At 43.2% G+C, this 15,024-nt stretch overlaps 1 protein-coding gene across 1 annotated transcript in view; it reads right to left on the minus strand.

Moving 5' to 3' along the window:
- Positions 1-2,232, minus strand: part of LOC121645547 (von Willebrand factor A domain-containing protein 5A-like) — a 3,485-nt gene extending 1,253 nt beyond the window's left edge. Inside the window, exons 1-6 of the mRNA XM_041994037.1 lie at positions 2,095-2,232; positions 1,651-1,826; positions 1,476-1,564; positions 1,241-1,386; positions 199-254; positions 3-117 (exon numbers count right to left, since the gene is read on the minus strand). Of these exons, the coding sequence (XP_041849971.1) occupies positions 3-117; positions 199-254; positions 1,241-1,386; positions 1,476-1,503 (345 nt within the window). The 5' untranslated portion in view covers positions 1,504-1,564; positions 1,651-1,826; positions 2,095-2,232. The remainder of the gene's footprint in view (positions 1-2; positions 118-198; positions 255-1,240; positions 1,387-1,475; positions 1,565-1,650; positions 1,827-2,094) is intronic.
- Between the last annotated feature and the right edge of the window lie 12,792 nt (positions 2,233-15,024).

Raw genomic sequence — 15,024 nt, forward strand, 5'->3', positions numbered from 1 at the left:
ACGTTTAGCTGCATCCTGTCAGTCCCTGTGATGAACTGAGCATGACCTCCTCCCTCCTTGGCCAACCCATTGATAAGAGCAGGACTGGCTCCTTCTCCAATCCCAAAAGAGAAACACCTACAAAGTCAAACTTTGTTTTTAAAACACACACAACCACAGTGTTACACTTACTGTCAGTCTGTGTTGTTGTAGTCTCACCTGTGTGAACCTGCATTCTTCTTAACCAGATCAGTAGCTTCTTTGGTGTTCCCCACCTCTCCATCAGTGAAGACAAACAAGGGAAGAGAAACAACATCACACCCTCACATGAGCTGAAAACTCTCAGGAAAATCACATGAGAGGTGTGTAACACTGCTGTTTGAGTAACACATGTTGCAAAGTATGAAGAACAAATAGAGACTAATTAAATGTAAGATTAACACAAAAAGGTTTGTGTAAATTTGGGTGTGAGCAGAACAGCCAAAGAATTTCTAATGGATAGGAAATATTCATGCTGATTCAAGGTTTCTGCTATATTTTAAAGGTATGTTTGTCATTATACATATCTTGTGCCTGAGAAAAAAAACACTAGAGGTGGAAATTATGGATTTTTGAAAGGAGCCGGATCTTAAGGAGCTGTTCCTTTCAAAGAGCCTTTCAAAAGACTGACTTGTTCTTTTTTTTTCTTTTTTTTAAAGAATTCAATCAGGAGTAACTTGGATCAGAATAATTCAAATTTACACACCCCAACAATATATACTCTGTGGGAATTATTCTGAAATATACGTAATAACTTTATTTGGCATGTGTTTTCGTTGTAACCATTCCTTAAGGTGGCCCCATTTCACCATGCTTTTGGATAGAACTCACAGCATTTGTTTATGAACAATAATTTCTGTCCATAGATTCGTTTACGTGAATGAAGTGTGTTGGACATCAGATTCCCAGGATGGCTCACATGACCCGTGATGTGAAGGCAGCGTGAATCATGTGTAGATTAAAAAAAAAAAAAACAGCTCGCAGCTGCGACTGAGTTCTCATTCTTCATTTAATAAAAGATGTTTAAAATAATTGATTCGTTCATGAACATCACTTCAGGATTTCTTTCTGCAGATGAGACAACTGTGCTGGTTTGGAATGAAATTAGGATATCAGGATAACTTTGAGGCTACATGTTCAAAGTTAGCTAAAGTTATTGGCTGTTTTCAAACTATGAGTACCTCCATGTTAGACTGGAGCATTAGTGTACGTTCATTATTACCTGTCTGGGCTGCTTGGGAATGCAGGGCTGCTTGTAAATGTGTTTGATGGGCTCAAGGATCTCTGTTTCTCTCAGATCAGCGTGCATCTCAGCGTTCTTCAGAGCCTCCTCCATTCTCTTTTCATTGTACTCTACACTCGTACTGCCTTCAGAGACACAAACTACCTGATCTGATCTAATGATCATCATGTGACATTAATGACTGAAACACATTTTTGTGGACTGAGTCACTTACGGGAAGATGTGTTGAAATCTGTACCCATTACTGTAGATATTGAAGTAGCAGCCCATTGCTAAACTCTTCAACAGGAGCAGCAGAGTGTCCTGAAGGAAGACACAGAAAAAAGTCATGATAATTTGCTGAGACAGATATGAGTGTTTCTATGACTGAGTTTACACTTGTTGAATACCCTTGCACTGCTGATGCAAGTTTCTTCCTGCTTGCTGTTATTCATGGGATCGTCCATACTTCCCCATTGATCCAATAAGAACACAAAGTCCCCACGTGAGGCGAGTGAGGACATCACAGACTGGGGGACCTCAGGGTACAGGCTCACCATCACCACTGGATCACCCATCAGAGTACCTAAAACATGAGAGGAATGGAAAAATCACCCCAAATCTACATTTTCAAATCTATTTTAATGAATCTAACAATAGTTACAGGTAAACAAAATGGTGTTATTTTCATATTTATTCACCTTGAAACATGGTTTTAAAGATTACACTTTTCAGGCTCCCAAAACACTGGTTTCATGTGGATAAAACATCTAAACAATATAAAACTTTAGCAGATTCACATAAACTCATCTCCATGTGGACATGGCCCAATAACTAGACTAACTTACACTCACCAGGCTTTGCAGAGGCCTGTCCTGCCTCCACCACAGCAGTGGGCTGGTGGGCATCTTTGTAATAAATCAGCAGCTCAGCATCTCTGTCAAACTGGTGTCCTGCAGCCAACTTAACCTGACGTTCAATCAGTGGTGCTGATGGTACTGGAGCTGCTCCTGTAGTCTGTGATATTCTGCAGACCCTGCCACATGCGTCTGGGCTCAGCAGTGGAGTAGAAGCCATCCAGCTTCTCTCTGTACTGCCTCTTGGCTGCTCTGAAGGCCTTCCTCACTCCGTACTTTGCAGCTTTGTACTCAGTCTCATTGCCAGATTTAAATGCAGTGGAGCGAGCACGCAGCATATGACATACATTTTCAGAGAATATAAACCTAGCAGAGCTCTTAGATCCAAAGACTCTGGTCAACTAGTCCAGACCAGAGTCCAGACTAAACATGGAGAAGCAGCATTTAGCTGTTATGCTGCAAACAAGTAGAACCAACTGCCAGTGGAAATTCAATTTTCACCAAATGTTGACACTTTTAAATCCAGGTTAAAAACATTTCTTTTCTGACGGTCTATGTATGAAATCTGCACGGTAACTTTTTAACTTATATTGCTTTCAATAATTTTAATGTAATTTATTATTTTATTGTGATTTTTGCTATGTGTTGCTGCCTTCTGCTTTCTTAATATCTGTAATGCCTTTTTTTATGTAAAGCACTTTGAATTGTCCTGTACATGAAATGTGCTATACAAATAAACTGCCTTGCCTTGGTTTGTCCCTACCCCATCAGCCAGTTGCCCCTCTGTGGCTGAGAGTCCAGGCAGGACACAGGGCAGAAAGAGATCCAGGGATGTCCTGGATTTCTTGAAGGAAGAGAGCGAGAGAGAGAGAGAGAGAGAGAGAGAGAGAGAACGAGAGAGAGAGAGAGTTTTTTGAGTTTCTAAAACACTTTTATTAAAATGACCACAACACCAACAACAAAGCAAAAGAAAAGAAACTTAAAAAAATAAACACGAAATACAAAATACAAATCATTAATAAACAAGATTTCAAACCATTCACACCTTACAGAACTTAGAAACTACAGAACCAGAACCAACAACCCTCAAAAATGCAAAAACAAACAGTCCTCTCTCACCAAACACAGCACATCCTGCACCCCCCAGATTCCCACAAATGCATCGATCCTTTCAGTAAGTCTATAAAATTCAAACTCCAGCCTGAGTCGAGCCGCCAGCATCCCTGTCAACATCATCACCACGTCCACTGTCCCCACACCCCTCACACGATTCTTCCTGGTTTTCCAGACAGCTAGGTTTGCCTGACCTGAAAGGAAATTAACAAGTGTATGCATCTCTTTGTTCCTCGCAGAATAGCGTGGACCATAAATAAACAAACAAAATGAAAACTGTACCCCTAGTCCCTGAAACCAAGTCCCCAAAAGCCTAAAGAGCCCAGCCAGTCTACCACACTGTGTAAACACATGATGGACCGTCTCAGGCTGCATACAGAAAGGACAACCCACCCCTGTGTCAGGATTGAGGTGCACCAGATACCCGTTTCTCGCTATGGCCCCATGTATAACCCTCCACTGGAGGTCTCCCATCCGTTTATCGATGGGGGGCTTATACAGGGACCGCCAACAGCCCCCTAGGGACACACCCTTGCCAAAAACCTCCGTCCACCTCAACACCTTTACCCCCACCAAGGAGCGGACATTTGAGACTTTCACACTGAAATGATACAGCGCCGTCCTTCCCAAAGTTTCAAAGTCCCTTGACACTGGGGTCTGAAAAGCCAACAAGATGTCCTCATCATCCTGCCACTGACCAATGGCAGGAGAGACAGTCAGGGATGGAAACAGGTAGTCCACACCAGCTGCCCACCGATCCAAAACAGCCCTGTCCTCAGCAAACACTCTGAGGGGTCCTGGTAGTGACGCACGAACCTCCTCCACCAACCTGGTCAACAGTCTGCTGGACTTGATGTGTAAGCCCCCCCCCCCCCCCCTGAGAAGTGATGAGGCTATTACCAACCAGAGGCTCCTCCAAGACCCACATTCCCACCGTCAAAGACTCCTTTTGATGGAAGATAAAAACTTGCCATGCCTGCAGGACAGACCTGTAGAAAGGAGTCAGACCAGGCAAATCTATGTACCCCGGTTGAAGAAGAAAAAGATGTTTATTGTATCCCTCAGCAGTACACAGGCAGTGTCAGTCCATGGCAGTCCAGAATGGTACAGCAACCGCTGAGCCGTTTTCAACCTAAAGGCCTTGATACGAGATGCAATGTCCACCAGGCCCTGTCCTCCTTCCTGCACCGGCAGGTACAGAACCGCTGCACTCACCCAGTGCATCCCAGACCAGAAAAAAATCGACGACAGCCCTCTGAAGGTCCTCCACCAGGCCCCTCGGTGGGGTCAAAACCATCAGCTGATGCCACAGGGTCGAGGCGGCAAGGTTATTGACAATAGGGGCTCGCCCCCTGTAGGAAAGCTGAGGTAGCAGCCATTTCCATTTGGACAGTCTGGCACACACTCCGTCCACAACACCCTCCCAGTTCTGCTCCTGAAACTCCTCTGTACCAAAAAACACAGCCAAGATCTTGAACCTGTCGTCCCCAACAAAGGTTTCCCGGTAAATTAGGAACACCCTGGTCCGCCCACGGCCCTACCTGTAAGGCCTCACTCTTCCCCCAATTAACTTTAGCTGAAGAGGCCTTCTGGTACAACTCCAAACTACTGCTCAGCTGCTCTATATCTCTCTGATTCCGTACAATAACCGTGACATCATCTGCGTAGGCAGACACAATCAGAGGAGGACGCCAAGGCATCCCTGGCAGCAGAAGACCTGACAGTCTGGCCCTTATCTGAGTTAAAAGAGGCTCAAGAACTATGGAGTACAGGATTCCAGAGATGGGGCAGCCCTGTCTAAACCCCTCTAAAACTGCACTGGACAGCTCAAACCACCCCATACTTTTAGGAGACAAAATGCCTCCTTATATAGCAGCCTCACCTGAGAAATAAACCCAACCCCAAAACCAACCCAGCACCTTGGAAAAAAGTTTGTAGTCTGTGCATTGCAAGGCCACCGGCCTCCAGTTCCTGAGCAAAGCCAAGTCCCCCTTCTTTGGCAAGAGAGAGAGAACTGCATGTCTGCTGGACACCGGCAACAGACCCAAGGCCGGACATTCCTGCAACACCTCCCACAAGTCTATGCCAATACTCTTCCAAAAGTGCTTATAGAAATCCACCAGCAGCCCATCCAGCCCAGGAGCACGACCAGATGCCATCTGACCAACAGCAGTAGTAAGCTCCTCCAAGGAGATGGCAGCGTCAAGCGTGTTTCTGTCCGCAGGGTTCAGCCGAGGCAGCCCCTTCAGCAGCTCGGCCACACACTGCTGGTCACAGGCCTCCTCCCTGAAGAGGTCACTGTAAAACTCCACAGCAAGTCGTCTCATCTCAGTCGGGTCAGTCATCACAGTACCATCAGGAAGGCGGAGACACACCATCTGCTTGGCTTGAGAAACAGACTTCTCCAGATCAAAAAAAAATGCAGTGGGAGCGTCCATGTCCCGCATGCTGACAAACCGGGCCCTAACTAAAGCACCCTTGACTCTTTCCCTTAAAAAATAATTCAATTCATTCTTTTTCTGCTGCCGTCTGAACTGCTACCTGGACACAACGTGTCCTCCAGATCTTTGATTTCTCCTTCTAAGCGCTGGATCGATTTAACTCGAAATGTAGAATGGCTGGTGTACTGCTGACAAAAAACCCGTATATGTGCCTTTCCCACTTCCCACCATTGACTCAGAGTGATAAACTCCCTCTTTCTAGACCGCCACAAGACCAAAAATTCTCAAACTTCTGACAGAAACCTCTGTCCTGAAGCAGTTTAATATTAAAGTGCCAATCAGAGCTACACTTGATAGTGTGTGAAATGTGAAGATCCAGTGTAACTAAATGATGATCTGTGAACCCTACTGGGTAAATCCTATCTAACCTGGCTGCACTCACACCTCCTTCCACCACTCTAACCCACGTGTACTGCCTGCCCCGGGGATGGTGAACCCTCCACACATCCACTAGATTAGACTCCGAGATTATCTGGGTTAAAGTGGCAGATGACCTCATATGGGGTTCCTGTCCAGTCCTACCTAGTACAAACACTGTGATGCAGTTCCAGTCCCCCCCCCCCCCCCCCCCATCACCACACACTCAGTGTGGTCACAAGATTTAAGAAAATCCTTTAATTTCTGGAATAAATCCAGCCTGTCTGAGCCCAAAGTAGGAGCATAAATATTAAAGAAACATAAATGGATGCCGTGTATTTCTGCCCTGACAACCAGAGCCCTACCAGCCACCAACTCCACTGTGGATGTAATAATATCCAGCCCGGGAGAAAAGAGGCAGGCTACCCCAGCAGAGATGTTCGTGCCATGAGAGAAAACACACTGCCCCTTCCACCACAACTCCCAGTCCAGCTCATTACTTTTATCACTATGTGTTTCTTGTAGGAAAACCACGTTTAACCTGAGAAATCATCTCAGAAATAACTGCTGATCCCACCTTCCATTAATATTTAAAATGCCCACCCTCACCTTACCCATACTAACAAGAGAGAGCATAAAGGGGCAAACAGAGGAGAAACACCCAGTGCAGTATCTTCAACATATCTTTACGTACTAGGCTTCAACCGTCCAGAAACCCTTCTCAAGTTAAGTGTCTTCCTCAAACTAGTGACATGTTTCCTTAACCTAAAACGTTTCTTCTCATCCAGTAAATCCAGCCCCACTACCTTCTGTAGGGTGCGCACACTTCTAATAAACTTCCCTACATCTGGAAAAAAGTCTGATACTTTAAAGGATTTACCAAATGTTTCTAGAAACCCATCAATTTCCTCCAGCGTGTACAAATCTTCACCGTGCTGAGAATCTGCAACCAAAGCAGAGTCCAAGTCATCCTCCATCTTCTCCCCCTCATCTACAGTAGGCCCCTCTACACCCCGCTGCCCTCCATCCTGCTCATCCCCACCTGGCATACATTTAGGCACCACACCCCGGTCTCTCACCACAGCCCTCCCTGACTTGACTCGACGCTCCTCCCGGAGCCGACTCCACCCCTGCCCCGCCCACCTTCACAGCTATCTCGTCGGGAACCCCGGATAACCCAGTAAAACCCACCTGATCTTGCCGTTCTCCAACCTGACTACCTGCCATTCCACTACACCCTGGTGGCGGCTGGCCAAAAAAGGGCGCTACGGAGCCGCCCCACCACTCACCACTCCCCACAAGAAAAAAAAAAAAATTAAATAAAATACTTAGAAATATATGTATATCTTTTTTAGATGAGCAAGATAAATAATATATAATTAGCGAGTAAATTTGTTGTGTTCATCTACGTTGTTTAAAGTTACTCATTGGTCACGTGTTTCCTCCCCCGGGCGCAAAAATCTTTACTCATAGACTCTCGCTGTAACGCTAATGCTTTATTCTACTTTCCTTGCCTCCTTTTTCAAACACCCGGATCAGACCCAGCATGGATTCAGACAGGTATGACTGATTTAAAGCACTTTTCAGAAAAAGCAAAGAAGCACGAACAAACTGGGATCCACATGCAAAATGCACTGCGACTAGCCATGTTTGGGAAAATTAACATTTCTGCTCAGCTTGATGAAGGCTACAGGATAGGGATCCGGAACACAATGGCACAGGATCGTCTCAATGCATTGGCCATGCTCTCTATGGAAAAGGAACTTGTCAAAAACATCCCTGACTTTAACCATAGAGTCATTAAGAAATTTGCTTCTCTCAAGGATAGAAGGGCAAAATTCATGTACAAAAAGTAAAGCACTACATGTCACTGTAATGTTGCTTTTGTTGTTTTAAGTTATTTAAATACAGTGATACTATATTAGATTATTTGCGTGCTTTTTTTGAATATATGTATGTTTTGGAGTTTGGTATAGCCCCTCCTAGAGAAAACTACACCAGCCGCCACTGATCCCGACCCTTCCCCAGTACCTCGCTATTGGCTCCCGGCTCAGCAACAGCTCCAGCCTGCCTGTTAGGACAATTTATCCATTTGTGTCCCACACCACAGTCAAAGCACTTCATGTTCTCAGTGCTGGCGTAGACCATGTAATATCCCTCTTCATGCTTCACCTTGAAGGACACATCGAGCATCTGCGTCTGACAGCTCAGAAACATAAACACCTGCCTCCTAAAAGACTGCACATGCTTAAGCTTCTCACTCTTACAGCCTAGCCCCACGGTCCGAAAATTGTTTGTCAGCTTCCCAAACTGCTGCAGCTCTTTCCCCAGAACGTCATTTGGGACAAACGGGGGAACACCCGACACGGTAACAGGAGAGGCAGGCACCGCAAGCGGGGAAACCTGTAAGTAAACACCGTCCACTGTAACGCCGCTAGCAATTAACCCCGCCACCATACTCTCCTCCTTTAAGAAAACCACCAGACCTTAATTTATCACAGAAGCATAGGACAGGTTGGCATGTCCCACACAGTCCCCCACAGCAAGGAGCAACCGTTTCCAATGGGACCGTCGGGTCGGGCTGGGACCGTGGGTTCGGGCTGAACCCGCACGCTGTGCTTCAAAGACAAGGACAGCGTCTCAAAAGACGCCATCTCCCGCCTGCTGGCCACCCACTGACCAAAAACCCACTAGCAACCTTCACAAATAATGCATGTCAGCCAGAAAATAAATACCAGGTAGAAAACCAAAAGGAGAGAGAAAAAAGAAACTCATTCAAACTCACCGCACACTCCTCCACCACCAAACTCCCAGCATGCAACAGGAAAGAAAGAAAGAAAGGAAAGGGAAAGCGAAGCAATGGCAAGGCAGGAGGAGAGAGAGCAGCTGTAGAGAGGGCAGAGATGCTTGTTATTGTTTCAGAAACTTATGGAAAAATTTTAATAAAAAAACATTGTAAATGCATATGTTCATGTGGGTGTTGTGTGTGATTTTATAAATGATCTTATATAGTTTTGTGTTGATAACAAGTTTATCTGCTACATTGGTTTACAGTGTTACAATTTACAAATTAATATAATCATGACATCATAGTATATATATACATACATACATATATATATATATATATATATATATATATATATATATATATATATATATATACAGTCAGGGGTCAAAAAGTATTTGGCAGCACTGAATTTTGCCATTCATCCCACTTAAAATCATCGGTACATCTCAACTCTGACAGGGCCAATGTTAAATAACAATGCAGGAAATCAAATTTCATTAGTTTTTAAACAGTTTATTAAAACCTAATAAATAAAATAAGTATTTGGCACCTCAAATGCACAAAAATTCTGGCCAATCGCTGACATTTTTCTTCGTTCTCTCCTCCAGTGTACATTCTTGATTAGCTGATTGCGAACACCTGTTTCCCCCCAGTAAACAGCCAGCTAGCAAGCAAGCATTCTCCACGATGGTGAAGACGAGGGAGCTTCTGACGACCACAAGGGGCAGAAATGTCGACCTGCACAAGGCTGGGATGAGCCAGTGTTCAATTGACAGGCTCCTTGGTGAGAGTAGGTCAACCGTCGGGGCAATTATCCCAAAATGGAAGAAGTTCATGACGACAGACAATCTCCCTCGACCTGGGGCCCCTTGCAAGATTTCACCCCATGGGCAATGACTGTTCCTGAAAACGGTGAGGAAGCAGCCTAGAATTACTCGGGGGGGGGGGGAACTGGTCAATGACCTGAAGCAAGCTGGAACCACAGTAACAAAAACTAGTGTTACAACTGCAGTATCTAATCACGGATTGCAGTCCTGCATCGTCCGGAGGGTACCGCTACTTAAGTGAGCACATATCCGTGCCCGACTGAAGTTTGCCAGGGACCATCTCAATGCTCCCGCCAAGTATTGGGCCAATGTCCTTTTGGTCAGATGAAAGCAAAATTGAACTTTTTGGCTTGAACTCCACTCGCCTTTTTTGGAGGCTTAATAATACAGCATTGCATCTACAAAATACGATACCCACGATTAAATATGGTGGTGGTAACAGTTACCATGCGTCAGCCCCACAACATTTCAGCTTTAACAGACATGGGTCAAAATATGTGTCAGATTTGAAAATTCAGAAAATATTCCAGGGCCCAGAACTGGCCAGGAAGGTGGTACAGTAATGATCCAGATTCTTAGAAAGGTCAGATTATATGCTATTTAGAGCAGCAAGAATTAAAACAAATTGGACCAGATTTGGCAAAGTTATGAATGTCCTAGTGTGGACATTTCTAGGTAATAAGTGGCAGATTTGAAAATTCAGAAAATATTCCAGGGCCCAGAACTGGCAAGGAAGGTCTCTCAGCATTGTGTGACATGTCTCTAGAAAGGCCAGGATCAGGGCTTTTCAGAAGTGTATGAATGAGATAGATGTGACATTGCTGTAAGTTTAGAGCTTTTTTACAATTTTAAATTGGTTATGTTTACATTGGGTGGGCTTCAGGGAAGGTCTTACGTATTAGTTGATGTTTTCAGAGTGACTTCAAAATCCAACCTGAGAGGATCTGTTGCAGCTGATGTCCAGTAAATGCTGGAATGTGTTAACTGTAAATTACACATCTTTCTAAAGCTCATGATCAGAGCTATTCAGAGCAGCAAGAATAAAACAAATCGATGTATAGAAGAGTTTTTCTTTTTTTATCTGTATAATTTCATTTAAATCTGTTAATGTGCTGATCCTCTTAATATTTTTCAGCCTACCAATGAGGTTGCCATCCAATCTAATGAACACGGCTCCACCTGAAAGACTGATTCTGACCAGAGAGTTCGCCTACTGCTGGCATCATGACATCATGCAGGGTTAGTTGGTATTATACACAATGGTAACAGGGAAGATTGTTCAGTCATGCTGCTGTATAAATTTCAAATGCAATTGTTCCTCTGCAGCCATCTTCTTCCACATTGCCACACAGATGCCAAACCAAGAGGGACATTGCTGAAAATGAAGCAACACAGTGGCAACAACTCAGGAGAACAGGGGTCCTCAAGGCCAAGGAGGTCGCCCTTCATCAGTCCCATTGCCAAACCTGGAGAGAAGTTATGGAAGGGCAAGCTTACGACAGCTTACCACTGAGCCAAGACGCATTTAGTGACCTGTGGAACAGTGTGATGACACCATCACTGTCTAGTATTATTACTTTCAAAAATGTGCCCCAGGTGCAGCATGGAGACCTAAACAATGAGCTCTTAAAAATATATATCGTCTGAGAAACAACAAAAACTGCAGGATTAATGAGATGGATTGTGTACATTATTATTTTTTTGCCTGGTTTCATTGTGTCCTTTTCGGATCAAAGTGCTGACCATGCCACCACAGGGGGCTGTTGTTTGGACAATGCCTGTTTACAAAAACAGCAGAGCTGTTTTTACACCAAAGTGGTGTAATGCTGCTCAAATCACAAGCTCAGCCGTGAGTTCAGTGATGGTCAGATACCTCGCTGGGAAGGCCGACCACCAAACTGTGGACCAGGAGATGGCCAGCAGACTGACTGGTAAATCATTTTTCTACAACACTCTGCATATATTTTTTTATGTAATTAGAACGTGTAGCAGACGATGACTGAAGTCTTTTCTTTCTTTTACCAATAAAAAACAGCTTCCACACAGAAGAAAAAAGAGTGCTGGCACCACCATCTACTGAGAGAAAATAACAAAAAAGAGCCATTCTCTTTGGGGAATGGTGTAAATGTTTGTAAGTAGTTCATTTATTCAATGTTTATTTTTTTACTTTTTATACTTTGCTCCTCTCTCTGCTTGTTCGTTACCATATGAACGGGGATGTCACTAAGGCACTAACTGCAGGCTGATTTCACACACCATGTCTTCATCAGGCAGGCAATATTTCTGATCTGATCCTGACTCCAGAACACATCCAGCTGCAGATGACTGATATCAGGATTATCTTTGTTATTTTTCTTGTTATTTTTGTGTGATTTTAATGGTAACTAGATTTCATAGTGGCTGACTGGTTCATCCTAAACACAACAGAAGTTGGATCCTGGTATAAAATGATGGATAATTTGACAGTAATATTTTTATTTTTTTATCTTTTCACTGAAATATTAAAACCTTTAGGACGCCCACTTGTTTCAGTCTCAAAATTATGTTGAATTAATTGGCAGAACTGATTTAATGTTTCTTCCTGCAGACCTGTCAGTTAATCAGCACTTTAGTAATAGAATCCATGAACTGCGCAGCCTGAGCAGACACCCAAAATATAAAAGTGAGCTGAGTCGCACCTTTCACACCATTGGTTTCTGCCCATACGGAGCCAGCTGTGCTGAAATGGATCAAAAAGAACATCCCCAAATGCTGTAAATAGTTCATTTATCGAGTGTTTATTTTGTATTTTTTCTAGTTATATGTCTACATTTGCTGTAAATAATTTATTTATTCAGTGTTTGTTTTTGTTTTTGTTGGATGATGTTAGATTAGGAAGTAGTTAGATTTTTTAGATTTGGTTAATTGCTTAGAAATGTGTGGTTTGTAAATGTATGTGTTGGTTGTTCATTTAAATTGTAAATAAAGTGTGTTTAATAGTTCCATACATCGTGCTGCTGAAAAGAAGTCATTCTAAACATAACAAAATTTGGATCCTGGCATAAAATGAATCATTTGACAAAAATATTTTTTATTTTTTTATGTTTCTTCTAGTTAATTTGTTATTCATTCTAGTCATTTTTTTCCGTTTGCTGTTCATAGTTCGTTTACTGAGTTTTTTTTTTTTTTTTGTATTTATTTATTTGGTATAAATACAAAAAAAAAAAAAAAAAAAAGTGACATGTGATATATTTTTAGTCAGTGGTGCTTCACTTGCTGCTTACACATCTGGTCTTCAGATGATTGGTGGTTAGAAATTCTCCTCAGAGTGGCAGCTATCAGATGTGACCAAACAACAAATAATCAGAGCCACCGCTCGCCAACAGGCATCAGCAGCAAATGCTTGGGCTGCCGAGTGCCCGTGTTGTACCACAAAGAAACTGATTACTAGTACTACGGTACTACTAAGTTACTGGTTGACCAGTAATATCTTGAATGAAATCAGACCACTTTCATAGATTCTGCATTTTATTGACAAGAAATGTACTATAATTAATAAAACAATAAGTCATGAACATCAGTGAAAATCAGACTTTGTAAATCAACACATAAATCATAAACTGGACTTTACATTCTAAAAATAAACCAGCATAAGGAAACACATGAGGCCTAAAGAGTGAAGCAGCACTATGCTTTAATATAGTTTCTGATTACAACACCTCTCCTGCAGCTTGTTCAAAATCCGTTAAAGCTGAAACTTGCAAAAGCAGACTTTCTTTGTTAATGTGGACATACTGTCACATTTGCGTGTTATGTCGGTTTTATACCAAGAAAAAACCAGACCAGACAGAAACTGAGCGACGCCTTTTACCTACACAAACAAACAAAAAAAATAATAAATAAAAGAAATCTAGATACACCAAATATTATTTAATGTTAATATTATTTAATTATTTAATCTGCTTTCAAGAGGCTGCACAGTTAGCAACGCATCCTCGCAGCAAGAAGGTCGTAGGTTCGAACCTCAGGAGCGGCTGCTTTTCTGTGTAGAGTTTGCATGTTCTCCTCTTGTATGTGTTGGTTTTCTCCTGGTACTCTGGCTTCCTCCCACCGTCCAAAGACATGCATGTTAGGTTGGTTGCTCTAAATTCTCCCTAGGAGTGAGTGCTGTGTTGGCCCTGTGTTGGACTGGTGACCTGTCCAGGGTGAATCCTGCCTCTCACCTGTTAAAATGCTGGAATAGACTCCAGCTTACCCGCGACCAGTAATGGACTAAGTGGTACAGAGAATGAATGAATAAATCTGCTTTACAGATATTGTAGAGGTGCAGGGTTAATGTGGTAGCAGGGCCCTTAATCCCTCCCAACTCTTCCCCAGGTGCCAAAACATGGCAGCCCACTGCTCTCTAGTACATCTAAAGATGGATTAAAAGCAGAGCTGAATTTCTCATTTGGGATAAATAAAGTAAAAATGATTGTTATCATGTTGTTGTTGTTGTTAAAGTGGCACTATGTAACCTTCCGACCTTTTACTAAGCGTTCCTGACTCGTTTGGGGGTGCACTGACATTTGTAATGCTCATTTGTGGAGCGGTCGCTGCCTAGCAGCATCACGATGCTGAGAAACTGCACTTCACAACTTTTTCTTTGGGATGATGCATGACGTTGCAGCTGAGCTTTGCTTTACAAACCGACACATCGTGCAGTGGGAAATGTATGCCACCCCAAAAATGATCTCAAATCCATCCTGGCCACCCCAGTGAAAATTTTCTGACTCCACCACTGTGTGGTTGGTATTGCCTCCGCTAGGTGTGGTTGGTTCACCTGCGGATGAGCTGAAATGATAAAAGAGTGGTCATTTGGATCCACGGCTGCACAACGACCCACCCAGTTTGGTGACAGGAACATATGGATGTATGCTCCACACAGCCATACACAATCTGTCTGAGTTAAGGTCCCATAACATCAGGCCTTTGGGTCTGTAGTTTGATAAGTTGTCCACGAGATGGAGACAAAACCCAAGTGGTTGATACACACTGTCACCAGTAACCACTTAAATTCTAACCTATCATTATTTTCTAAGGGACAGGTAGTACTGTTGATTTCTTCACTGAGTTTAAGATAAGTGGTCCTTATTGGCCCCACCTTCCTTTGTAGTCAGGCTTGTCACCACCTGATCCCAGACCTAAACTAAAGTTATCTGTTCTTTACAACGTGACAGATGTATATAGGAAGTTCTTTCCGGTACTTTGACAGCAGTTGGTGTGGGGAGCAATACCTGGAAATACCTTTCCACCTGGGTGGGGCACAATTCTTTCCTTTTAAGTTCTTGATCTGGATCCAGTGACCAACTTCAGAGGT

Source organism: Melanotaenia boesemani, chromosome 9 (assembly GCF_017639745.1).
Source record: "Melanotaenia boesemani isolate fMelBoe1 chromosome 9, fMelBoe1.pri, whole genome shotgun sequence".
Classification (NCBI taxonomy): domain Eukaryota; kingdom Metazoa; phylum Chordata; class Actinopteri; order Atheriniformes; family Melanotaeniidae; genus Melanotaenia; species Melanotaenia boesemani.